The sequence below is a fragment of the Notamacropus eugenii genome, chromosome 3, assembly GCF_028372415.1.
Source record: "Notamacropus eugenii isolate mMacEug1 chromosome 3, mMacEug1.pri_v2, whole genome shotgun sequence".
In the NCBI taxonomy this organism is placed as follows: Eukaryota; Metazoa; Chordata; class Mammalia; order Diprotodontia; family Macropodidae; genus Notamacropus; species Notamacropus eugenii.
In genome coordinates, this window is record NC_092874.1 from 245,994,480 (window position 1) to 246,021,986 (window position 27,507).

At 38.3% G+C, this 27,507-nt stretch overlaps 1 protein-coding gene across 2 annotated transcripts in view; it reads left to right on the top strand.

Annotated features, from left to right (window-relative positions):
• The window catches only part of NUP107 (nucleoporin 107), a 51,732-nt gene extending 29,308 nt beyond the window's left edge, over positions 1–22,424 (top strand). The window contains exons 11-28 of one of the 2 annotated variants that reach the window (XM_072655327.1): positions 3,481–3,559; positions 3,954–4,067; positions 4,444–4,534; positions 4,669–4,745; positions 6,664–6,723; positions 7,343–7,488; positions 7,594–7,642; positions 8,487–8,556; positions 8,943–9,061; positions 11,044–11,082; positions 11,305–11,455; positions 11,839–11,951; positions 13,705–13,807; positions 14,564–14,724; positions 15,565–15,690; positions 16,116–16,229; positions 21,017–21,184; positions 21,592–22,424. In XM_072655327.1, coding sequence (XP_072511428.1) covers positions 3,481–3,559; positions 3,954–4,067; positions 4,444–4,534; positions 4,669–4,745; positions 6,664–6,723; positions 7,343–7,488; positions 7,594–7,642; positions 8,487–8,556; positions 8,943–9,061; positions 11,044–11,082; positions 11,305–11,455; positions 11,839–11,951; positions 13,705–13,807; positions 14,564–14,724; positions 15,565–15,690; positions 16,116–16,229; positions 21,017–21,184; positions 21,592–21,699 — 1,888 coding nt within the window. In that variant the 3' untranslated portion in view covers positions 21,700–22,424. Of the gene's footprint in view, positions 1–3,480; positions 3,560–3,953; positions 4,068–4,443; positions 4,535–4,668; positions 4,746–6,663; positions 6,724–7,342; positions 7,489–7,593; positions 7,643–8,486; positions 8,557–8,942; positions 9,062–11,043; positions 11,083–11,304; positions 11,456–11,838; positions 11,952–13,704; positions 13,808–14,563; positions 14,725–15,564; positions 15,691–16,115; positions 16,230–21,009; positions 21,185–21,591 lie in introns of both variants that reach the window. The other variant, XM_072655326.1, reaches the window with a different exon arrangement.
• The last annotated feature ends 5,083 nt before the right edge of the window (positions 22,425–27,507 follow it).

Here is a 27,507-nt window from a genome sequence, read left to right on the forward strand (position 1 = left end):
CATTACATTTAAAAACTACTGAGTCAGTATGTGTCTTGCAGGAATCTGTGGTGGCTCCCGTTTCTTTGAGTTTGACTCCACTAGTCTGTAACACAGCCAGGTATCCTCGTCAAGCATACATCTCTCTTTTATGCCTCATTTGATACGGATAATCAGAGGATTATTAAATGAAGTTGTATTCTCTGTTGTATTTATCAAGAAATCTTAGATAATTTTAACTTGTATATGGGAAACATCTTTTTTGGCAGCAAGCTTTTAAGGCTACATTTATTCTTCCAAGTTAGATGTGACTTTATAAAAATTATCATTTTGTTTTGATGCAACAGACCATTCCAAACAACCCCCTTATAAAGTATATTTCCTCATCAGTTACTTTATTTTACTTTTTACAGAAAGGAAGAAAATGTCCTTTAATTTTGACATTGAGGTGCCACCATCAGCCATTGTATTTGACTATTGCTTTGTTGCCTTTTTATTTTTTACTTAGTTCTTTTTAGTGTAATCAATATTAACAACAAAGGATTATAATATTATTTGTACCTTTCAAAACATATATGGCTAAAGATGTGGATTGCAGTAGACTGCTATTTGTAAAAGCCTGGTTTTTTTCCTTTTCATCACAGTCTTAGTTGTTATAGAGATGAGAAATTTGGCATATAGAACAATAGTGTTATGTCTTCTTAATCATATTCCTTCGGGAGCAGAGGTTCCCAGACTTATTTGGCCTACTACCCCCTTTTCAGAAAAAAACTACTCAGTGCCTCCCTGGAAATCTACTTTCTTTAAACCTTTAACAGTATTTTTGAAATTTACATCATTTCAAAAAACTATGAATTTTTTAAAATGACATCTTAAAGTTAGTAATTTATTGTAAACTTGTGGATTTTTTCCTTGATTGAAATGTTGATGATGCAGTATTGTAAACAAGTCATTACACACACATATTCCTGCCAACACATGCTGGACTTCCCAGCAATGCACCACACCCTCACCTACCAACACATGCATGTTGAGACCTGTCAGCAGACTTGACCACTGATTGGTTATAACTTGCATTTTGTGTGTCTGGAAAATACTGTAATCACTATGGCTTTAATTCTGTTACACAACAGATTAAATATGTACAAATGTCTTTTCAAAATGTTCTTCCTTTCCTTATGCTTCCACTACGCCATTATTTTTATTCCACTTCCCCCAGTTGCACCCAAGGCTACTGCTGTCACCCCATATCGTTCCAGCACCCCCCAAGAGGCAGTATCGTCCACTTTGGGAACCTTTGACTAGAGCATATTTTGTGCAGGCCTGTATTTACATCCTTTATGTTTTTCACAAGCCACCCGAAATCCTTTGGTGAAGGCTGTATGTTGTGCAGGCCTCGTCTAGAGCAATGATGTTTTTGACTTTTTTCAATTTATTGAGTATCTTTTCCTCTTTCAGATAGTTTGAGAATAAATTCCTCTACAACCTCAAATTTTGTAATCTTCAACATAAAACCTCCTCTGTATCTGCTTAGTTCAGTATCCAATTGCTTTTCCTACCTTTACTTACTTTGCTGTTTCTGCTTCCTTGTACAGCCCAATGGGGATTAATTTATAGTTCATAAGGGATGGCTCCACTGTAATTAATAGAGAAGATTTTTTTTTTAATAGAAATCTTGGCAACCCTTTTTCTTTTTTCTGTTTGTTTTTCTTCCAGTGTCATTTTTAATACTTTTGGGATAAATTTAGGGTTAGAAGTCTGAGGGTTAGGGTGAAAATTGCAGGCAGAGAGGGAGGGTTAGGATTAGAGTTGGAGGATTAGGGTAAGAATCAGAGATGAATTTAGAGTTAGGCTTAGGTGATCTGACTCAGTTAGATCTTACACTTACTTTTCTGCAAATTCATTTTCTCTTCACCTGTTTTTTGTTTTTGTTTTTGCCTTTTTATGGGATGATTTTGCTTGTAATCTTTGTTCATCCTACTCCATAAGGCTTTACAGATGAGTTTATACCCTAAGCCCATCATGCTATTAGCTAACATTTTTCTGCTTAGCAAAGAGATCAAAGTTTGGGAGTTTTGGTGATGACCAAGGCCAGATGACCAAGGCCAGTTTTGGAGCTTTTTTGACCTCTTTGTTTTGGGTGTTGCTTGGCACTGGATAAGTTTCTGTAGAAGTGGACCATGTTGGTGAAGTTCATTTGAATAGTTTGGGTTAGAACTGTTAAAATTGAAGTTCATTTGAATAGTTTGGGTTAGAACTGTTAAAATTGCATGTGACATCTTTTCCGTTCTGATTTAGTATTTTTGATTTAGTAAGTGGTGGCATGAATATACATAGCTGGTTTGGAAATATCTCTTGCATCAATAGCTAGCCATTTTCTGTCAACATAGTTTAATTTTTTGTGTGTGATAACGTTCAGCACTCAACATGCCTATCACCTCTGTACTCATTACTTGAAGAAAATATTCATGATCATCATGTGGCTCATGTGTAGTCTGCAAGCTTTGATCTCTTGTTTCTTATTTATTCCTTTCCCTTTTTCCTTAGGCCCACCTTGACAGTGATGCCTCTGAGTATTCAATTTTATGTTGATTCTGACTAGAGGATTTTTTCAAGTTTTTTATAGAATTTCTCTCCCTCTTCATTCTCTGCAGTAGATGTTGACACACAGAAGCTGTAGTTTGTGTTGGTCTTTTTGCTTTATGCTTAGCGTGCAAGGAAACATAGCTGAGTGTTCTGTGAAATATTTCTTATTGTTTTGGGGGTACATGATGAAACAAATTTTGCTAACTATTTGCTATTCAGGGGGAGAGTCTGTGAGCTATCCTTTTATTTAGCTGATTTAATTTATAGTAAGAATTTCAAGATTGGCATGATTCACTTATCCTGATAGTATGACCATCGGTTAGTAATTGCAAAGAGATCTTCTACATATATACCAACAGCTTTTAGATTGCCTGAAATCTGTGACTCTTAACACTCCTGCGCTCCTTTTTCTACCGTCTGCCACCATCTCTACAGGAAGGGTGCAGCACAGTATGGAAACCCATTTTGTATTTTTCTTTGGATCATGGTTTTCTGTGGCCAAAAAACTGATAAATTGGTGGCTGTCCTGTTGGTGGTCAACTTCTCCATACTAGGCTGGTTCTCTAGCATGGGTTAAAAGCAGCATAGCCTTTGAAAACCCAAGGCCATCTCCAAAATGTTGAAGTAGAACTTTTATGGAGCTCTTTTGTGTTACCACATAATTCTACATTATTTTTATGTAGAGAATTAACATGAAGTAGTTGTGAAAGGTAAAGATCATGTTGTACAGATATTAAGAATATTCATTTTCAGCAAAATAATTTATAAAAAAAAAGGTAAAATAACCTTTGGAGTTCAGGGTTTTTGAAAGTTTTTAGTGTCTTTGTATTCCCAATATGATTGGTTAAAATTTTTAACATTACAAAAAATTAGATATCGAAAAAAATATTTAAAGTATGACATTTTTATTTTCAGGGAAAACACTCTGCATACCTTGAAACAGCGGCAACTAATATCACACGTTGGAAGTGTTCGTCCTCTAGTTACAGAATTGGTAAGTGTTGCCTGAAGGAAAGACTGCTATAAAAAAAAAAATTTAATAGATGTTTTTAGGATTGAGAGTGTTTATCATTTGTAGGTTCTTGAGCATAATAAAAAAAAATACTTTCAAAGTATTTAAGCTTCAGTATTTGACCTTCCAGTCATGAAATAGAAATAGCAGTTCTTTCATGATCTACCTCATAGGGTTGTTGTGAGAAAAGTTATTTGTGAAGGACTTGGTAACTGTGGGCTATTGATACACTCCTTCCCTTCCCTCACCCCTCTTTTCAAACAACATTTTGCAAGGTCTTGTTATTATGTAGATGCTTCTAGAATAGTTTTGGGCACCATTGTGATAAAGGTGAATTGACTGTGATGAATTTTCAACAGCTGAGTCTTTGTTACAGGACCCTGATGCACCTATAAGACAGAAAATGCCACTTGATGATTTGGATCGAGAAGACGATAACAGATTACTCAAATACCTTTTTACACTTATCCGTTCTGGGATGACAGAAGAGGTGAACCAAAAAAACCCCTCACTTTTCCACTGTTGCACCCCTTTTCTTAGGCTCTTCTTTGTGTTATTTAAAATCATTCATATAGGATATTGATATATTTGATGATTTAAATCTTGCCCTGAGCCTCTGGTGACTGGTTATGCTGGTGGCTCTTTGGGTGAGTGGAGGCAGATGTTTAGGAGCCTCGGCTCTTGTCATAGCCCCTATTTTGCACAGTTTCCCTTCAGTTATGCTCTTGGAATAGCTACATGGAATTGTGATATGTTATGTAACATATTGTATACTGTTTTATTGCTAACTTTTTTTATTCTTTTTTTAAACGCTTAAAGAAAATGAATTCTTTTTATTGACTGACCGTCCTTCCTTGTTTTCATAGGCACAGCGTCTCTGTAAACGTTGTGGTCAAGCCTGGAGAGCTGCAACACTTGAAGGGTGGAAATTATATCATGATCCTAACCTTGATGGAGGTACTGTAGGGAATTTCACAGTTGTCTGTATCTAAGAGACATAGCTTTTGTTTAAGCCTCTGGCAGTGTCTGAGGGAAGGGTTTAGTATTCTAAATTATGTTCCGATTGTTTTCCCTTACTGTTTTTATTCTAGGAACAGAAATAGAACCAGTGGAAGGGAATCCATACAGGTGCATTTGGAAAATAAGCTGTTGGAGAATGGCAGAAGATGTAAGATAATCAAACAACCAGTAGTGATGGAGACTTTTTAAATGCAGAGCGCTGCTTCTACTGACACGTTGTTGATTAAGTAGTTCTTTTTGAAGGTGTTAAAAATTTAATCATCAGATGTTTATTGAATACATAGTCTGTACAAGATTGCTTTCACTCTTTCTGTCATCACTATTTGTCTAGTCTCCCATGTTTTAGAACTTTAAGTATGTCTGATTCTTCATTTCTCATATTCGGTTGGTTTCCAAGTTCTAGTAGTATCTTTTCTACAACATTTTTCATATTTGTCCCTCCTCTGGTCCCATTGCCACCCAACACTGTAGAACAGGCCTCATCACTTACCTCGACATTGCAACAACCTCATCATAAAACTTTTTTGCCTCCAATCTTCCTCCAAATATTCCATCATGCCATTGCTAGAAGAGTGTTTTTACTATGAGTACTAAATATTAATAATAAATTCAAATAGCATTTTTACTATATAGATCTACTCTTGTCATTCCTCTACTCAGAAATCTTGAGTGTTTCCTTATTGCCTACAATTGCCCGGAATTCAGGGCCCTCAACAATTTTCCAACCTTATTCCATGTTATTCCCTTCGATGTACTCAGTGTATTAGCCATGCTAGAAAACTACCCCGTTTGCACCTCACTCTTTGTTTTCGTTCGTGTTATTCCCTGCACTGCTCATGTCCTCTCTTCTCTTTCTCCATCTGTTGGTTTCCTGTTCTTTTTGTAAAATCCAGCTGAAATACCACCTTCTCCATGAAGTTTTCCATAATTTCTAGCAGGTAGAGGGTTGAAAATATCTGGAAAGTGAAAACTTAATACAAAATTACCATACAAAAGATTGGTTTCATCTCAAAGATGATTTTGGTAATTTTAGTACTGTGGGAAATAATAAAAAATAAAACATATTTCTTGCCCTAATAGAGTTCATAATCTAGCAGATGTCATACAGTAGTATACAATGAATTCCTAAATGAATGGGATAAAAAATCTGCCATGAGTTTGGAGGAAGGAGAGAATATTGTTAGCTCAAGTGTGCTGGGCAGGCCAAGGAACCGAGGAAAGCATTCCAGACAGGAAGAGCACAGAAACATCCAGGGAAACAGGAAAGTGCAAAGCACCAGTTGGCTGAAGAAGAACCTTCTGTGTGTCAGGGAAGGAGGCTATAAAGGTCAGGGGGCCTGGAAATGGTCTGCATATACCATGTTGCGAGTGTGGGTTTCATTGAGGAGGGGGACTGCAACTTGAGTATTTTAAGATTAATCTGAGAACAGTATAACAAATACATTGAGGGGACAAGATGAGAAGTAATTAAGAGGGGACTGAAAGGACAAGTAAGAGACTTTGGTAAGGAAGGATTGATAGGACCTTAGTGATTGATTAAGGAGCTGAGTATGACAGATTTCAAGTCTGGCTGACTAGGAGAATGATGCTTCCTCTCTTAGGAATGGGCAAGTTGGGACAAAAAATAATGGATGGGTGTTGGGAGAAAGAATGTATTAGCTTTATGGCACATAAAATTAGGGGCAGAGTAGGAGGTCTTTAATATGGTATCCTCAAAAATACAGCTCAGTATTGAGGTTATGTTTAATGTTTCTACAGAAATTTACACTTTATATTTGAATGTTAATAGCCTTGTGTAGAGATGTCTGAGTGGTCATCCGAATAGACAGTCATATCATTCACTATTCACAAATCACTACCTCACTTTAAAATTTAGATGTTATGTTTACTCGAATTTCCAGTGTTGGTTTTCCACCAGACAATTACTCTGGTAGATATGCTATTTGGAAACTATTAAATGAATAAAGATCAGTATAGGAAAATATATAAAGTTCTGGTTTGGTCTTAAGGGAACAAATTAGGAGAAATTGAATCATTTGAATTTGTTTTTGCCCATGGTGTTTTAGGAGCTGTTTAATAGATATGAGAGAGCAATCTATGCTGCCTTAAGTGGGAATCTCAAACAAGTAAGTAAGCCTTTTTGTATATTAATTTGCAATGTATTTCTGTTGATCAGAAGTTGGAAACATAAGATTCTACAGTAATCCATACATAATTCATCTTACAAACTTAAGCCATTTTATCAGTGAATGGAAAAATAAGGGATATTAAGGAATAGACTCATAAGGAAAGTGAGACGCCCCAGTGCCTTCCTGGTTACCTTATTAAAGACATGTAATAAGCAATTCCCCTCTTTGAATTTATACCTGGAGATTAATACCAGATTTTACTGTTATTACTAATAAACGTTTTTAACTATACATACTATCCCAGTTTATATTCAGAAAAAATAAATGCATGGTGCCTGTTTAAAGTAGACTTTGATGGGATTTTCTCCTGTCTTGGGGGGTGTTAAAATAGCTATTTGAAATGATATGTAAAGGTTATTCTGTTGTGAAATCAGTATGGAAGATTTCTTAGCATTGCAAACCCTTTAGAAGATATTTATAATACAAAAAACTAGATTTTCCATGACATTTGGATAAAAATCATATTTTTGGTGTCAGTTTTACTTTTAGGCAAATTATATTCCAGATGACTTTTTTTGTGTATTTGTAATTGTTTTCTTTTTATTGGGGGGAAAAGCTTCTCCCAGTCTGTGAAACCTGGGAAGATACAGTGTGGGCCTACTTTAGAGTGATGGTGGACAGTTTGGTGGAACAGGAAGTTCGGACCTCAGTTGTGTCATTAGATGAAACTGAAGAACTGCCTCGAGAATATCTGGAAGCAAAGTGAGTCAGTGGCAGCAGTAAATTTTGTTCGCTAAAGTGTGTCTTATGGTCTTCCTCAAGATTATTAACATTTTCTCCCTGTCCCTGTTTTTCTTTCTTTCAAAGTTGGACTTTAGAAAAAGTTTTTGAAGAGCTCCAAGCCACAGATAAAAAGGTAAATATTTAAATTGGATGTTCTTAGACTATACCTTGAGATAAAAAAATAGGTAAAAGCTAATGCTGATAGATGCTTTGGTGAAGGGAAGAAATTAGAAGCTCAGTTTTTGTCCCATCCTCCTTTTCATGTCATTACTTTGAAAAACAAAGGCATTTCACAGCTCTCCAGTCTAGATTTAGTGGAGATGTAATTAATCTTTATCCTGTGCCTTTACTAAATATAGTTCACATCCAAATAGATGTTCTGAATATAACAAACCAGCTGTTCCCATTGAACTCTCAGGATAAATAATGGGAAGTACTTGAAAAGAGTCTTTGTCCTAAAGATTAATCGTAGGTCCTAAAATAATAATCACTAGCATTTATACTGTACTTGAAAGTATGCAGAAATGCTTTATAGAAATACAATTTCATTTGATTTCCTATTTTACAAATAAGGAAACTGAGGCTGAAAGGTCAGGTGATTTGTGCAAGGGTCATACATTTAGGGTCTGAGGCATGATTTGAACTCTGATCTTGACTCTCAAGTTAAATTAGTGCTCCGTCCACTCTGCCACCACCACAGAGAAAGTTATATAGTTTAATCCAAATGTCAGTTCTAGAAATTTGCTTTAAAATTTGTGGTGGGTCCATTGTGTGGGGTTTTTTTTAACTGAATTTATGAACTTTGTGTATTCCATGTTTAAACAATCCTCTGATTTTCAGTTTTTTAGTCCTCTGATGAACCTTGTCATTCAACTTTCTTTTAAGCTAAGTTCTTTCAGAAGTCAATGAATATTACACTGCTGCATAGACATTCTAGAAGAGTGAATGGTTTATGGAAAATGTCAATTATTTTTCAGAGAGTTTTAGAAGAGAATCAAGAACACTACCATATAATTCAAAAATTCCTTATCTTGGGCGACATTGATGGTAAGCTTTTCTTTGTCTTATTTTGTTTGAGTGATTTTCTCATGGTATTTTTCATGATATTCTTTATTAAGAGTGAGTGGGAAAATGTATGAAGGACTCTTCAACAAATTATTTAAATTTTGTAAAATCAACCAGTTGAATTCCCAGTATTTGATTCTTCAACACTTCTGTATCCCAAAGGGTACAGAAAAACATACAGCTCTATGAAATCTGATGTTAAAGAGTTAAAACATATATTTAGTAACATTTCAAAAGATTAACAAAGTATTAATTGTACAGGCAAATTATTGAAGCAGTCAGGAGACAGCACCAAATATTTCTTGGTGGCGACTATCCTTTCACTTGGTTTTATCACTAATGTTGAATATTTGGTTAATTTGTTATAGGTTTGATGGATGAATTTAATAAATGGCTTTCCAAAGGAAGGAACGTTCTACCAGGACACCTTCTCCGCTTCATGACCCATCTCATTTTGTTTTTCCGCACTCTGGGAATACAGACCAAAGTAAACAAAAATGGCTAGTCTTTCATATTCATTCAAGAAAAGTGTGTTGTGTTTACTGAGTATAGAACAGTGTGTTGGGCACTAGAAAAGGTACAAAGTTAGGTAAGAAATAGTCACTGCCTTCATGGAGGCATGGACCTCCATGATAATTGCATAATAAGCTCCTTTACAGAAGTGAAAAAGCACAGTTCTGTATGTGTCAAGGGGGAATGCTAATATAATAGTGATGGGCAGTAGTCCAAAGTACTTTACATATAAAGTCACAAGAAAGAAACCTCATTTGAGGTGGCATCTAAAAGATGGATCAGAATTGACTAGTCAAAGTGTAGAAGAGAGATGACATTTCAGGCATCAAGACCAGCCTAAGCAAGGGCACTGAACTGGGAAAATAGAAGGCATGATCACAGAGTAGATAATCCTGTTTAACAAGAGCTGGAAAAGTAACAGAAGAGGCTGGAAAGATAGGAGGGCACCAGATCAGTGAGATCCATACATGCCAGGCAGAGGAGTGGGCACTGTACTCGGGCAGAAGCTCTTGGTGACTTTTTGAGCAGAGGAGTCACATGACCATGTCTGTGAGTAAAACATCTTGGCAGCTATGATGTGAGGACAGATTAGGGTGGGAAGACCTAGCCAAAGGGGAGCCTGTTCAAAGGTGGAAATAGAGAACAAGGGATGAGAGCTGGAGAGCCTGCAGAGATAGACGTTGCCAGGTGAGGTTTGGAGGAAAGTCAAACATGAAACCAAGGAAGAGTGCGGCCACAGACAGAAATAAATAAGAAGAAGTGGTTTTAGGAGGGTGAAGTCACAGGATTGTAAATTTGTAGCTGGACCTTAAAGGTCACCTAGGCTAAACCTCTCATTTTACAGATGAGGAAACTGAGGCCCAGAGTGTGCCAGTGGTTTGCCCATTTGTAAGTGGCAGAGGTTGGTACCTAATTCAGGTCCTGTGACTAGCGCCTAGGTTCAGTGCTCTTTCTGCCATACCTGGTGAATTGAGTTTTGTACATGTTGATTGTGAGGGGTCAGTGGGACATGCAGGCCTCCAGGAAAGTGTAATGGTGCTTTGAAGTGAAGTAGAGTGGTCAGCGGTATCAGATGCTGATCATGGTTCAAGGAGGCCGAACCCTGAGTTAGTAGCTAGAATGTCATTGGCCTTTAAGCAGCAGGGGCTAGAGTACAGACTGTTTTGCAGTGGGTGTAGAGGAAAGAGTGGGTAATCAGAAAGTTCAGGCATGAAGCTGGCAGGGAGTAGCAGGCATGCCAGGTAGCTGACAGTGGCTGAATAAAGTTGAAGTGTTGAAAACTTGTTTAGAATTGGTGAGGCCTGAGCTTATTTGTAGTTTGGTAGCAAAAAGCCATTGGAATGGCAGACACCTGATCATTAGGGTCCTGTAGGAAATGAGAGGGAATAAGATACTGGAGAGAAGTTGAGGGATTAGACCTGAGTTTGGAGGTAAGCCACGAGAGTGATTTGGGGAAGTTTAGAGAAATGGAGGAGGGGACTTGAGGGAGATCACACCTGACAGACACGGCTGAATCATTTCAGTGAAGTCAGAAGGCTCTGGTATCTGCTCTTAGGAGTGCTTGGAAGCAAGGGGAGAGAAACAGTTGTCATAGTTCTTGCAGTAGGTCATCAGGAGGATGTGCTTAGAGGTTTATCCGTCAGTAATGTCACGTTTGCAAAGGACGTCTGCATGTGTCACGACAGAGAAGAGTTAGCTTCCAAATCCTGACCTCAATTCTGACCAAAGTAAATTTGAGTTCAACTGCAGTGATTAGATCAGTAAAGCTAGTGATTTAAATAGCTAATGGTATGGTACTTCAATTATATTTCATATTTGTTTTAATTTATATATTAGCATCCATGTAAGAATCTCAGGATCTTTGTTCTCTAATAGAATTTCTACTATATTGCTGGGGTATATGAGCTGATCTCTGTGTTTATCACTGAAAATGTGTTTATTTTTTTCTCTATAAAGGAAGAAGTGTCTGTGGAAGTTTTAAAGGCCTACATTCAGGTAAATGGCGAGAATCTCACATTTGAAACTTGATTCAGTGAAAATCAAATTAGCTTATTTTAGATAAAAAAGTCACCAAAGTAATGCCCATGGACCGGGGGAGATAATTTAATTATCATTAAATACATTTTAAAGTTCAAAGTCAATGACTGTTTAGCATTTTAATGTCAGTTTGGTTTACTCTTTTTATTTCTATGGTATGAGTATTTTTCTTTTTTGCAGATGTTAACATATGAGAAACATATCAGCCTCATAGCATTTTATACTTGCCATTTACCTCAAGATCTAGCCGTTGCTCAATATGCAGCATTTTTGGAAGGTGTTACAGAATTTGAACAGCGTCATCACTGTTTGGAGCTGGCTAAAGAAGCAGGTGAGGAAGGTTGCCCATCTTTCTTAGAAGTAGCCGATAGATCATTTAATGCCCTGCTTGATTTGTAACATCTGTCTCACTAGTGACAAAACTTAGAAAATGTTCCTTTTGTGAGGAATTCTTATCTGCTCTTCAGGCGTATGTTTTGAGACTACTATGAAAGTATTTAGCATTGTTAGAGTCTATCATTTACTTTCATCGCCTCTGAACCAGAGTTGCTAAGTAGTGCTGTGACAGATGATCCTGGAGTCTGCCAGTGATTAGTGTTGGTGGGAATTGGTATTCACCTTATTCTGCTTAATTTTACAAGACAGCAGTATGCAGATTCTACAAAATCTTTTTCTGATCCTGACTTGGCCATAAACATTTTTTTTATTCTCTAGGTCTGGATGTTGCAACAATAACAAAAACTGTAGTTGAGAACATTCGAAAGAAAGATACTGGTGATTTTAGTCATCATGATATGGCACCTTCCCTAGATACTGTCACTACAGAGGTAACTATAGGTATAAAAACCAGAGAAATACTATAGTTTTCTCTAGCTTTTTCAAGTATGTGAACCCCTTTTTTAACATTGAAAGCTTTTGTAAATTTTCGAATCTTTTCTCCAGTGTGATTAATTGTTCTAATTCTAGTATCCACTGATTGAAGAAATATATAATATAACCAAAGGGTATTTTGAATTCTGTAGCACTTATAAGTGATTTTTTATTATTTATATCAGTAGCAGCATTTGAAAAAAAAAACATTATTCACACTGCACATTTTATTGTGCAGCTATATAAAGAGAAGAGGACAGTACTTGGTGCACATATGGATTTGTAGAAACCTTGCAGTAACTTATGTGACCCACAGGTCAGAACCTTTCTGGCACATAAGTCTTTTGTGGTATTACTTTGTGGATCTAGTTTCAGTGAATTAGCCAGAATCCTTTATACAGCAGATGGAGTTCAACTAATAGGTGATAGTCTGGAATAGACAGTGTATGGGAATAACATTAATAAGGCTAGCATGGTACTTGGATTGATCGTCAAGGACCTTAAATGCCAAACCAAGGACTTTATGCTTTCTCCTGTAGGCAGTTAAAAGCCATTGAAGACTGTCCCAAATCCAGACTTCTTTAGTTGGTGTTTCACCTCCCAGCTAAAACCAACCTTTCCAGCCTCATACGTTACTCCCTTTCATCTACTAGTCAGTCTAACCAAAGTGGTCTTGCTGTTCCTTCCACATAACACTCCTCCTGTGTCTGCTTTTGTATCAGCTGCCCCCATGCCCACAATGAACACCCTTCACCTCCTGGAATGTCCTGGTTTCCTCTGAAGCTCAGCTCAAGTTTAATTGATCATATGTGTTAGGAAATTTGCTTTGACAGCTGTGTGAAGGATAGACTAGAGAAAGGGAAATTGAGCAACCATCAAAGTTCCACAAAGTAATGGGAACCTGGACTCAAATAGCTTGTTGTATGAGTAGAGACAAAGGAGTCTGTATGCAGTATTGTAGAGGTAGATTGAACAAGAATTGGCAACTGATTTGATAGGTAGTGAACAGTCAAGGTTTTGGAATGCTAATGCTGTCAGTAGGGAAGTTGTGGGGAGGAAGAGGCTTGGGAGGAAGGTGATGAGTTGTTTTGCATGTGTTGAATGGTAATGCCAGTAGACCATCCCATTGGGAAAAGTAATTTACAAATATCTGTTGACTAAACAAATAGAGTTTTGGTCTTCAACCACCCTTGGCCATGGAAGTGGCAGAGGTGCCAAAGCTTGTCTTAAAGATGTAGAGCATTGTCCTGATGGATTGATTCTTAAATACAAGTGATACTTCTTCCCCAGGTCGTTACAGTCACTAAAAATAATTAATTCTTATTCTTCATACTCTGTTTTTATGATGAAACTAGAAAATATCATTTTTATATTGAGAAAACAATCAGCAAAGCCATGGTAGTGCCACCAAACTGACTTAGAAAGGAGGGGCCACATAAACGCCAGGGGACAAAACTGTAAAAAGAATCTGTGTTTCCAGATTTCTAGTTTAATAGATAGCTGTCAAATCTCAAAGGAGGATGGGACCCTGGCCACCTTTTAGAATCTGGGGGGAAATCGGAGGGGCAGTTATTGAGGCCATAAAATAAATATAACTGGAGGCTAATTTCCAGACTTTGAAAATATACTTTGAGTGTATGACCCAAAACATGGAATGCATTACCTTTTTGAACTTTAGACTGAATCGCTGCCTTTTTCTTTCTCATTAAGGAGGACCGGTTAAAGATTGATGTGATTGACTGGTTGGTATTTGATCCTGCACAAAGGGCTGAGGCACTAAAGCAAGGCAATGCTATCATGAGAAAGTTCTTGGGTAGGTTTTGTGGTTTTTTGTACTTCATACTGATGGATCATCTGTCTCTAAGCTTCTTTTCAAGATAGTGTTCTCTGAACTAAAAAGGAAATTAAATTAAGTATATCTCTTTATATACTAAACTTATATACTAATCGCCATCTAAACCAAGAATTTTGGAAGTGTTTCCTTGATAATTTATAATTTTATATTGAGTGCAATCTGAAAATTATTAGACTCTCACAAACTACTTTTGAAAACACTGTTTAGTTGATTGTTCCCATCAGTAACTTATATATAATTGCTTTTGACAACATAGGATTTTCTATGCAGGCAACTAGGCAGATCTGTTGCTCAGTGTTTAATGTTAACTACATTTAATGACTTTATTGAAATTAATACTTTATCTCTTAAGAAGAATAAAAATCATCAGTAGTGATTTCAGCTGGTCAGTAGCCTCCCCCCCTCAGCAGCAAGGTAGTAAACATTTGTTTTCAGACAGGGCAATTGTGATTTTTTTGCTTGTTTGCTTATTCATTACAGGGATGCATGACAGTCATGTTTTTAAAAAAAATTTTAAAAAGCATTAAGAGTTCACCAGGGACTTTAATGTACGTTTTCTGGAACCTAAAACAAAAGTAGGTTTCGTTTTTTCCCATCAGAAAAAGAAATTGCCTACTAATGAACTGATTCTTGCAGGCTTAACTATTAGTAAACTTTTGTACTGAAAAGACTGAATAAATATTGAAATGCTCTGCACCTTTGTTCTGTATGTAGCATCTAAAAAGCATGAAGCTGCCAAGGAAGTGTTTGTGAAAATTCCCCAGGATTCAATAGCAGAAATTTACAATCAATGGGAAGAACAAGGGATGGAAAGTCCACTTCCAGCGGAAGATGACAATGCTATCAGAGAACATTTATGTATTAGAGCTTATTTGGTGAGAATTTGAAGGAAACCCTCCCCCACCCCCAAATCCTGTTCTTCCCTAGGCATGACACTGCTGACTCCCTCTCAGCAGTGTTCCAGGGGTGATGGGAGTGACAGTAGATTCATGTTTTCTTGCCCATTTTCCCTTGTGACCAACCCAGTGTTTTTGTAACTAGAATGAGGAAGTGCAGCCTTTGGCCATGGATCCAGCCCATCTGGGGATTGACCTCATGACCATGACCTAATCAACATGATACCATCTTAGGTGGTCTGGTGAAAAACCAGAACTTGGTATCCAGTGAAACTCAGAAAACATTTGTTATGCTCCAGGTTCTGGGAGACTAAAAGGTTAAAAGGAACACAGTCTTCATTGGGGGATATGACATGCAGATAATTCGTACAGCATAGGCTGTAATGAGTGTATAAAAGATACAAGGGACCAAATGATGACCAAGGAAGGCATAATCATTCTAGTCTTTACTTCAAGTTCATTTCTCTGAAATAGAAACAAAGTCCCCTACTTGGGTTAAAAAGGAGCCGAGAGTGTTAAGAAGGCTGCATGATTTTCTATTAATCTTAGCTTGCTGTTTGTGTTTTGGCCAGGTAAGTTGATCAGCAATAGATTTCAGGTTTTCAGTGTTTAGTATTCCTAGAAAAATAATAGCATCCAGAAAACACTACCTAAATATCTTGGGTGATAATCATTGCCAAGACATTTGTCAAAGCAAGTCTTTAGTATTACAACTAAGGAGCCATTTTTTAACTGGAGCCTTGCAGGAATATGCCAAAATTGCTAACGCTCAAAACCAATGACAATTAAAGCTTCTGAAAGCCTTTTCTTTACTTTCAGGAAGCTCATGAGACCTTTAATGAGTGGTTCAAGCACATGAATTCAGCTCCACATAAACCTACTTTGATACCTCAAGCTTCCTTCACAGAGAAAGTAGCTCATGAGCACAAAGAAAAGAAATATGAAGTAAGTTCAGTGTGGGTGTGAGCTTGAGTTTTTGTGATGAATTACAATTTTCTGATTAAATTTAACTGCGTCCTTTTTTAAAATGTTATGTTTTCGACAGGTGTGCACCCATTGGAACAGGCTAATAGGAATACTCTGATCGTTTTGTTAATTGTCCTGCTATCTCCTTAATTTTTTTCCCAATTTAATTATTGGGGTTCTAATTACAAAATGGAAAAAATTCTTCAGCTGATAGTCAGCATTTTTTAATAAAGTTAGAATTCAAAGAATTCATTTAATCCTCAAGTTGTTGATATTGACTGTTATCACGGTCGATGACTGAGTTACATGTTTTTTAGAATTATTGTCTAGAAATCACATCTTGCTCTGGATTCTAGAAATAATTCATGCCTTGATTTTAAGCATGCACTATATTTCTTCTGCAGATGGACTATGGCATATGGAAAGGTCATTTGGATGCCCTAACTGCTGAAGTAAAAGAGAAAATGTACAATGTCTTACTGTTTGTTGATGGAGGGTGGATGGTAGACGTCAGAGAGGTAAGTTGTGTAGATTGTCCATGAACAAAACTACAGACATTTCTGTCTTTTGGTGGGAAGATTAATCTTTCACAACCTGTTTATTCTTTTTTTTTTTAATTTATTTATTTAACTTTTAACATTCATTTTCACAAAATTTTGGGTTCCACATTTTCTCCCCTTTTGTCCCCTCCCCCCACCCCAAAACACCAAGCGTTCTAATTGCCCCTGTCTGCCAATCTGCCCTCCCTCCCTCCCCACCCCTTCCCTTTGGAAGGCAAGCAATTCAATATAGGCCAGATCTGTGTAGTTTTGCAAATGACTTCCATAATAGTAGTGTTGTGTAAGAACTAATTATATTTCCCTCCATCCTATCCTGTCCCCCATTACTTCTGTTCTCTCTTTTGATCCTGACCCTCCCCGTGAGTGTTGACCTCAAATTGCTCCCTCCTCCCCGTGCCATCCCTTCCATCATCCCCCCCACCCTGCTTATCCCCTTATCCCCCACTTTCCTGTATTGTAAGATAGACAACCTGTTTATTCTTAAGTGAGTAAATCCCATTGTTTGGCCTTAAACTGAAAATATGAATTACTTAACTGACAGGGTTAGAGTTCTTATCACTATAGACTTATAGAAAGGCAGATTTTGGGCTCAGTTTGAGGAAAAACTCTGACATAGTAATAGCTGCCTTAATAGACATAGTTAGCACCCCATCCCTAGAAGTGTTCCAGCAGAGGCCAGATGACCCCGTGACTGAGCTGGGAGGCAAGTGTCCTGCCTGGGGAGGATGTTGGAACAGGAGCCTCAGGTACAGAGCTGCACATTGCTAAGGCTTTTTGAATACATTAGAGTATTATCTGAAGAGTTGGAGTTGTGTTCTCAGCCCAGAGGGATCTTTGTCCATATAGTACCCTCTATGAGTCTCATTTCTTTAATACATAAAATGATGTATGTCTATCTAACATCAATTCCAACTCTAAAATTTTATCATTGTTGTGTTTGTCCTTCATTCTCGAAGAAGACGATGACATCAGGGAAATGATGACAGGACTTGCACTTGACTTTGTTTTGGGTGAGGGAGGGCTGTGCAGGTCACCAGCCTCACTTCTCCTCCTGGGCCATCTGCATCCAGTGACCAGATATTCATCAGGATGACTAGGGATGGCACAGGATGCAGTGGGAGACCCTGGCCCTTTCAGGCTAAGGCCTTTTCAGATTATCACTTTGAATTAGGTAATAATGCCCATTCAGTGAGTAGGCCTCTAAGAAGTGAGTCAAGTGAGTCTTTAAAAAAAAAAAAAATCAAACTGGGATGGGGAAGAACCTCAAGGTTGCTGGGGAAAAGAGAAACAGTTACTACTGACATTCACTCTGAGCCTGGAGGGCCCAAAATATAGCCGTTAAATGGAGCTTGGGCAGGGACCTATTGTGGTCCAGTTTAGGAGCTCCAGAGTGAGATGGGTTTAAGGTTTGATCTTTGAGGAGGGAAAAAGAAAAAGAGAGAGATAAGAAGGAAAGAAGGATGGAGGGAATCTTGCTAGTATACCCAAAGTTAACCGTATAGCTTCTGGCCATCTCTAGTCATCCTGATGAATATCTGGCCATTGTACCCAGGTGGCTCTGGAGGAGGTGAGGCTGGTGACCTTGCACAGTTCTTCCTCACTCAAATCAAAGTCAACTGCGAGTCATGTCATCATTTCCCTGATGTCATGGTCCTCTTCAGAAACAAAGGACAAACACAACCTGTGAGTTGTCAGAGTTGACTGAATGGGGACCCAGCCAGTTGGGTAACTCAACTCATCCTCTCCCTTTCCTTCTCCTCTCCAAAGGAAGGTAAATTTTGATGGCCAGAAGCTAAAATTTTATAATCCTATGAAAAAGCACTAATGAGTTAACGGAGACAGGTTTTTGGCTTAATGTAAAGAGGAATTCACTAATTAAAGCTCTCCCAAGGTGGGACAGTAGCTTCTCCTAAGGTAGTGAGAACCAGGGGAGATGCTCAAGGAGAAGCTGGTGGTTCCTTGTTGCTGGTGTTGCTTCAGGGAGTTCAAGTAAATGGCCTCTGAGTTCCTTCTATCTCCAAGGTTCTGTGAACTAGAAACTATCACGTAAACTGTACTTTAAGACACATTGCCTGTGCTTATTCGGGGAACTAAACAAAAGATGACTAGACCTAAGCATTAATGCATTGCATACAGAGACAGGCTTTTCCAAAGGGCCTTGGTCATCCAAGGGAACTGATTGGGAGTCATGGTAGCAACTCAGTTCAGTCCAACAAACATTTATCAAGCACCTACCATATGCAGCATCCTTTGGTATTCCTGTGAGTTACAAAGATGAAAAATAACGTAATCTTTGCTTCGTGGAGTTTAAATTTTATTGGGAGTGATAAAATATATACACATCAATTAAAAAAAAACAAACGTGATGAGGTTAAGGAGAGATTCTAAACAGAGTGCTACAGGAAAATGTGAGGAAGAAGAGAACTTTTTAAGCTGTCAGAGAGGCTTTGTGAAAGAGCCGGCCCCTGAGCTGAGGCTTAAACAACTTTGATAAGTGGGAAAGAGAAGAGGAGTGTACTCCAGGCCCAGGACATACCCAGCACAATAGAGACAGGCAGGAGGTAGCAGATTGAGTTCAGGTAAGAGGTGGCAGTCTCTGCAGTGTAGAGTCTTTGGAAAATAGTAGGAAATAAGGATAGGAAAGTAGGTTGAAGTCAGATTATCAGGAACCTTAAATTCCGAGTACAAGGAAGTTATACTTTATAAGCTATTAAGACCTACCGAAGATTTTTGAGCAAGGGCATAACATGTACAGTAAGAAATTTATTTTTAAAGTTCTGTAAAAAATGGACCAAGACAAAGAGAAACCAGTAATTACAGTTGTCAAGAGAAAGACCTGAATCAGGCTCATGGCTATATGGGTGAAGAAAACGGGGTGCATGAAAAGAATGTTGTAGATGTAAAATCAATAGGATTTGCCAATTGCTTGAATTCATGAGAGGAAATGGTGAAAGTTGATTCTAAAGTTTTGAGCCTGGCTACTTGGTTGGATGCTAATGCTGTCACAACGGTAGAGAAGTTGGAAGGAAGGATCAGATTAGGGGAAGGGGGGATAATGAATTCCATGTTGGACATATTGAGTCTGAGGTTCCAGAAGGATGTCCAAGTGGAACAATTAGAGATTCGTGGGCAGTTGGAGATGCTGACTGGAGAGAACAGTTTATGAGTCATCTGCCTTGAGATGATAATGGAGCCTGTGGTTGGCTCAGATCACAACAGGACTTGGAAGGATATCCATGCTTAATGGGTAGGACTTGATGGGAAATCCAGCAGAGAAACCTGAGAGAGCAGTCAGGCAGGTAGGAGAACCAGGAAAAAAACTCAAAAAAGTGCAGAGAGAGACACAAATGTCCAGAAGGAAGGGGTGGGCGGCAATGTCAGAAGCTATCAAAAAGTCAAGGGAGGAGAAAGACTGAAAAAAATCATTGGATTGAGCCATTCAGAGCTCATTGGTAACAGTGGGGAGAGAAATTTCAGTAGGGTGATGGGAGTAGGAACCTACATTGAAAGAAGCAGGCAAAGAAATGTAGGCGACAACCTAGAAGACTTTTCCAGTGAGTGTATAACAGAGCTTGACCCTGTCCAAGACATGGGTCTCAAGTGCCTCCTGCTTTGTGCTTGGGGATTAATTCTGTGAGGAATACAAAGGTGATCACACAATCCCTCACCTCATGGAGATTATAGAATACAAGGTACTTTGGTCGTGGAAGAGAAGGACCTTTTTTTAATTCTCATGAATTCCCTCACCTTCCTCTTCACTGTCCTAATCACTGAACCCATCCTAGTATTAAACACATTTAAACAAACCAGCCTATACAGCAACCATATCCAACAGCTACTACAAGATTCCTCCCCATTTATAGTGTCCTCTCTCCCCATGCACACACCACAGAGAAGGCAGAAGGTAGATTTCCTTATCAAGAGATAACAGTTGAGTCACATCTTAACAGAGGGGTGGGAGTAGAGCAAAGTGGAAGATGGGGAAGGCAGGAGAGGACAGACAGAATTGAGAAGATGCAAGGAGCCCCCCAGGTACAGGCTCTGTGCAGAGAAAGCCATAGGAGATAAGGCTAGAAAGGACAGAATCAGATTGTGAAGGATCTTGATTTTCACACCAGAGTATGGACTATGTTTCTGAAGAACTGAGCTGAAGAATTCTCATTATTCAAAAGGAATAGCGAGCTATTTATGTTTTCTGTGCCAAAGGGTGACATGATCAAAGTAACAGCAGTGTATAGGGTATAAAGCAAAGGAGCAAGGGACTAAAGCCAGGAAGACCTGTTTATAGTGATCTAGACAAGGACGATAGAAGAGGGAATGGGAAGATGGAGTAGAATTTAGGAAACGACAGGACCTGGTGGCTGCTTAGATAGTGGTGTCAAAGAGAAAATATCAAAGATGACCAGGCTTGAAGCCTTCCTAGTTTCATTCCCAGAAAGTTCTTTGAATATGAGAGGTGGTCCAACTATTGGGAACCATTGGGTTTTTCTCACACATTATAGACCTGTAAAAAAAACTTTGGAAATCAGATCTGACTCATTTTACAAATGAGGAAATGGAGCTGTCCAAAGACTGAGTGGTTTCCTGAGATCACCCAGGATAGCGGAGGCAGGGCCCCAAGCTGAGCCCTGCCCATCCCAAGTGGGTGCTGCACCAGTCATCTCCATTTCACTCATGGAGCACACTAAGCCCATCCGAGTAGCGCCCAGTCTAAGTTGATCCCTGCTTTCATTTTGTGGGTGGAGGATGCTGAAGAAGACCACGAAAGGGCCCATCAGATGGTTTTGCTGAGGAGGCTTTGCCTGCCAATGATGTGCTTCCTGCTTCACACAATTTTGCACAGCACAGGCCAGTACCAGGAGTGCCTGCAGCTTGCTGATATGGTTTCTTCAGAGCGCCACAAGCTTTACACGGTGAGTTGCGGGGGAAATACTCAAGGAGGGAAATTGAACAAGGTCATTGAATATTTTTCCACTTTATCAGGAGCTAATATAAAATGTCATATCACTTTGTGATTGTTAAAAACAAGTTTCTTAAAAAAAATTTTCTGTTTCATGATGAACTTGTAGATTTTTACAAAGTAGTTTTTGCTTTCCCCAAATTTAGAATCTCTGCTAAAGCAGTGCTCTGGTTACATGTTTGTAGAAAGAACTATCTTAAATTCTGTAAAATAAGAACTCCAAAATAGCTTTTTTTCCTTTAAAGTTTAAATCCATGAAAATATATGCCAGTGAGATTCATTCGTTAACTATGAGTTTGTGAATTGTGGTGGGCTTTTGTTTTAAGGCCAGTTTTCTAATTTATATCTGTTTCTCATCAGGTATTTTCTAAAGAAGAACTAAGGAAGTTGTTACAGAAGCTGAGAGAATCATCATTAATGCTTTTAGATCAGGGACTTGATCCATTGGGATATGAGAGTCAGTCTTAATTTTCTGTTGTGTATAATTCCATTAATTTTTTAATGGCACCATAATGCAGATTTCACTAAATATGTACATCTGTGGTTATTTTTTGTTGTTATTATTTTTAGAAAAAGATGTTGTAAAATTTAACATTTGAATTTTTTTGTACTTTTACTAAAAATTATGGCAGGAGTCCTTTGCAAGTTATTATAGAAAAGTATTTCTTGAATCATGTTTATTAATAAAGTTGTTCTGAGTTTAAATTTTTTTCTTCAGATTGAAAATTGGGGCAGCTAAGTATATAGTGGATAGAGGGCCAGGCCTAGAGTCAGGAAGACTCATCTTCCTGAGGTCAAATTTGACCTCAGACATTTAATAGCTGTGTGACCCTAGGCAAGTCACTTAACTCTGTTTGCCTCAGTTCTTTATATGTAAAATGAGCCAGAGAAGGAAATGACATACCACTCCAGTAGCTTTAACAAGAAAAACCCAAAATGGGGTCACAAAGAGACAGAAACAACTTGAAAGTAAATTTGAAAGACCTTTGTTGTTTATTGAAGACATGAGCTTCATGTTAATTGGGTCTCTCCTTCCCTCCTGTTTTATAGCTATAAAAATGTTAGCATTTTGAAGTTACTTCAAAGGGACTAGAAAAGCACATCACTAAAAATTATCATGTTTTCACTCTTGTTGTAAATGCTTAGTACAATTTTTGTAAAATAAAGTGGATGCTTTCTCTTTTTTCTCTTTACTTTTACTTTCTCAAGCAATACTTTAATTTTCTCATCCTAAATGTGTTTTAGGATCAGACCTAAAGCTGGAAAGCTCTGATAAGAGAGGAATTCAGGTATTGCCCTCCCAATAGACTGAGGCTACTTCAAAGGACCAGCCTAGTCAAGTACTCAAGGCTCATCACTAATAGATCATTTGGTTAAAAAAACATTTAGCCATGGCAACCCATGAAACAAAAAATGCAAAATGGTGCTCACTCCTGTCTACCCTCTTCTACTTCTTCAGTGACAGTGTGGGGAATATAAGAAAAGGAAACAGTAAATGCTTAGAAGCCCACGATTAGATAATCTACAAGCTTGGATGTTTATTCCCTACATGTCACCAATTACCAATATCCTGCTGGAGGAGCAAAATTATATCAATCGTGATTTTTTCACTGTAAATAAAACCAAAAGAAAGGAAGTTGTGGCTAAACAGAAGGATGACTTCCTGTTCCTTAGAAAACCAAACAGGTGTTGACAAGGGTTGATTTTTATCATATGCTCAAAGGCAACGAATATTTCAAAGAATTTTTGGTTTATTTTATTTGTATCGCCAAGGTGATACTCACAGTACTGGTGGTGACTATGAATATGCCGGTGTAGTTCTCAGTCGCAAAGTATAACAGACTCTCCATATAGAAGGCAGAAGAAAAGCATTTATTTAGACACCAGAAAGCCAAATCCCAACCCCAGAAAACGAGATCTGTCATGGTGACCAAGAAGTTAATAAACATTATCACTGTAGGGGACAAAGCCATTCCTAAGCACCCTACCCTCAGCCAAGGCCTTCTCACAAGCAAACATGAATCTGATCCTTGCCGTGTTGATTGGCCAGAGCCCTTTTCCCTCTGACCTGACCTGCTCACTCACTTCCTCCTGGTTCTGCTCCACCCTTCCTATTACTCCTGTTCAGGAAGCTTCTCCCACCGCCTGTGACTTAGGCTTCCAGGTGATTTAAGCAACTCATAGGGGCCTATGAATGAATGAGAAAGATCTTTCCATTTAAATTACTATTACAGTATTGCATGCATTTTCAGATGGGCCACTGTGGAAGTAATTGTAGTGTATGCATCAACATCAGTGAAAGAGTTGGAAAATCCTATGACGAATTTAACAAAACTCTCCAAAGAAGCTGTTAACAGGGTTTTACCGAGCCAGTTTCTAACTTGATGACAAAACAGTAGGCCAGTAATCAGGTAGCCATTTAATTAATGAGTTTCATTGTGAGGAGCAAATTTGATTTGCAAATCAGGAATTCTCCTGATCCGGATTCCACCTCACCTTGCTAAAGTGAAGGCAGAGATTATATACATAAATCAGAATGGGGAAGGGAAGGAGGAAGGTGGGTGACAAGCAATCATTTCCAGGGCTTGAGTGGTTTCCTGTGACAGGCCCACAAAATGGTACAACAGTTCTGGAGTCCTGTGGGAGCAATATTGCTCTGATCTTTGGGAGACATTATTTGGTGGGTCACAGGACCAGATGGGAAAGGTTCTACAGTCTTTAATTCATTTTACGGGCACAAGAATGCAGTGAATGGAAGCATTGCCAAGAGTTTGATCATTTCAAGCTGCACTGTTAATTCTGACTCACAAGCTAGAAAATTCTTGAGAATTCTAAATTATTAGTATATTCGTTACACATCATATTGACTGATATGAAAATCAGGATTCCCTTCACAAAGCCAACATTTGCTTTGATACTTGATGACTTCAGTGCAAAGGTGGGAATAGGTGAGGAGAAATAAATGTTGCAAAGCAAGGGTCAGAAAAAGGAATAAGGCAAAGAACTTACAGACCGCATGTGTGTCATAGTTTTATGTCATACTTATTTGAGAAATTGATAATCTCACATATGGTGAATGCTGTAACATCTCTTCTCCCTCCACTCAATTCTATTTTAACAGACAGGAAGAGATTGATTATTGATATGAGAGTCATCACTCCATCAAATCTGTTGGAATAGTGAAGCCATCGGTTTGTTAAAGCAAAGGTCAGAATTTGTTGTTCAGTCATTTCAGTCGTGGTTGACTCTTGATGGTCTCGTTTGGGCATTTCTTGGCAAAGATTGGAGTGGCTGTACCTTGACTCTGACGTGGTAGTGTCATTTTGGTCCTCTTCATGCATGAATAACAATAAATTTATATATAAATATCTATATTTGTAAATAGAAATAGATTTATTCACTTGAATAAATAGAAACAACAGTAGGCATTATTGAAAGGCAGTCTAGTATAGAGACTAGTATAGCAAAGTGATGTCATTTAAATAGAAGTAGATCCTTGATAGTTGCATGTGGACTTAGAAAACTACAAATTAGGGCTACAAAAATGTGCATACCCTTTGACCCAGCAATATTGCTTCTAGGACTGTTATCCCCAAGAAATCATAAAAATGGGAAAGGGTTCCACATGTACAAAAATATTTGTAGCAGCTCTCTTTGTGGTGGCCAAGAACTGGGAAGCAAGGGGATGCCCATCAATTGGGGAATGGCTGAATAAATTGTGGTATATGAATGTAATGGAATGCTATTGTGCTATGAGAAACGATGAAGAGGAAGACTTCAGAGAGGCCTGGAAAGACTTATATGAACTGATGCTGAATGAAAGGAGCAGAACCAGGAGAACTTTGTGCACAGCAATGACCACAGTGTGAGAAAGTTTCTTCTGGTAGACGTGGAACTTCATTGCAATGCAAGGACTTTAAAAAATTCCCAATGGTCTTTTAAGGCAAAATGCCTTCCACATCCAGAGAAAGAACTATGGAATTCAATCGCAGAATGTAGCAGATGTGTGTGTGTGTGTGTGTGTGTGTGTATGTGTGTGTGTGTGTGTGTGTGTGTGTGTGTGTGTGTGTGTGTTTGGTTTGTTATATGATTTCTCCCATTCATTTTAATTCTTCTGCACAGCATGACTATAGTGAAAATGTATTTAACAGGAATGTATATGTAGAACCTATATAAAATTCTATGCCATCTTGGGGAAGAAGGAAGGAGCTGGGGGGAGGGAGGGGAAAAAAATCTAAGTTATATGGTAGTGATTGTAGAACACTGAAAATAAAATTAATATAATAAAAAAAGAAAACTACAAATTAACAGTGTCTATGTTGTATCTTAATTTGTTAAACATTTTTGAATGAACATTTTTATATTTTATTGTTTTCAGTTGCATGCAATAGCAATTTGTAACATTTTTTAAAAAATTTTTTGGGCTCTAGTTCCCTTCCTCCTTCCTACCTTGAGTTGATGTGGGTTGTACATGTGCAGTCATGCAAAACATATTGGCCATATTGCAAATGAAAACACAGACCAAAAATAGAAAACCCCAAGAAAAATAAAATTTTTTAAAAGGAAAAAAAAGATATTTGAGTGGTTTTCCATTTCCTTTTTTCCAGCTTATTTTACAGATGAAGAACTAAAGTAAATAGGGTGAAGTGACTTGCCCAAGTCACCTAGCTAGTAAGTATCTTAGGATCAGATTTGAACTGAGGGAGATGAGTCTTCCTGACTCTAGCCCAACACCCTATCCACTTTGCCACCTAGCTGCCTCCCCACCCCCTCTCCAAAGATCAGAATTAGAAAAAAGCTAAAAATTATGAGAAAAAGATATGTCCTGCTATTGAAATAATGACTCAATCCTGAACTATTAAAACAAGTAATTGATTTTGAGAATAGCTTATAGCAAAAATGGCAGCACTGATTAAATTAGTTTTATACACAAGTTCAACCAATATAAATTAATTACCAAAATAAGGAAACCAAATGGAGCCAAAAAGCACCTTTAGTCAGGGAACATTCAGCTTACTTCCCAAACTGAGAGAGATAAAAGCCAAAGGGAACACTAAGCCAGTGTATATATAAACTCTTGTAAATCTTGTGAGGAAAGATAATGGTTGATTAGAATCAGTGGAGGGTGAAAACAATTTTCGGAAAGCTTTCAAAGAAATCCAGCTAAACAAAGTCATCACTATATTCTGTGTAGAAATGATAAATCCAACATCTCAGTTGAGGTCACTGAGAGTACATAGAAGAGAGGCCAGCATAACCTTGGGGAACACCCACAGAAGGTAAAATGCAGACAGTGGGCCAGCAAAAAAGAGACCTGGGAAGGTGCCCACACACACATATAGAGATATATACATCTTCAAGGGGAAAGGGTGGTCAACTGTGTCAAATGAAACCAAAAGATCAGTAGATGGGGACTGAAATAAAAGCGGACTTGGCAGTTAATAGAGCCACTGGTCACCCTGGAAAAAGCATTTATGGTTGAGTAACGAGGCTAGAAGCCAGATTGCAAAAGGATGAAGAGAGGTTCAGAAATGGAAGTGATAAGCATCAACCATTCTTTCTAGGAGTTTGACTGAGAAAGGGAGGAGAGGGACAGTGAGGATTAGTGCAGATTTTTCAGAGACATATTTGAAGACAGTAGAGAAGGAATCAGTAAAAAGGAAGAGACTGAATATTGGAGCAAGAGAGTGATTGAGGGAACAATCTGCTGGAGAAGGCAAGAGGGGGTGATCAGGAACATATGTGGGAGGTGAAAGACAAAAACCCCCGTAACAGAGACTGGAGGAAAGGAGGCTAGAGTGAGACATAAGGGTCAAAGAGTCTTGAGAAGGAAGAAGGAGCTCATAGTAATTGCCTCAATTTTCTCCATAAAAGTAGGAGGAGGTGAGGTCCTCAGCTGGGAGAGTCAAGGAAGGAGGTGGTGGTGTGGGAGATTTGAAGACAGAAGAGTTGAAAAAGCTTCTGTGTGCAATGAGAGGGAATCCATTAGGAAGTAGTAGAAGGATTCCCTATTACATGAGAAACTGGTGGTGGGTTAATAGCTTCAATTGGTAATGGAACCCAAGGACAGAGTTGTAACTTCCACCATATCTATACATCAATACCTAAGTAGGAGCAGAGGAAACAGATTGTAGGAATTCCTGGGGGGGTGGGGCAAGGGGTAGTTGGCAAGGGATGAACAGAGGTAGACTAAGACTAGGTGACCTCTCTGGGCTCTCTCAAATCTCTACGTTACATAGAAGATGCCAAACTGCATTGAAAGAGATTCCCCATTAA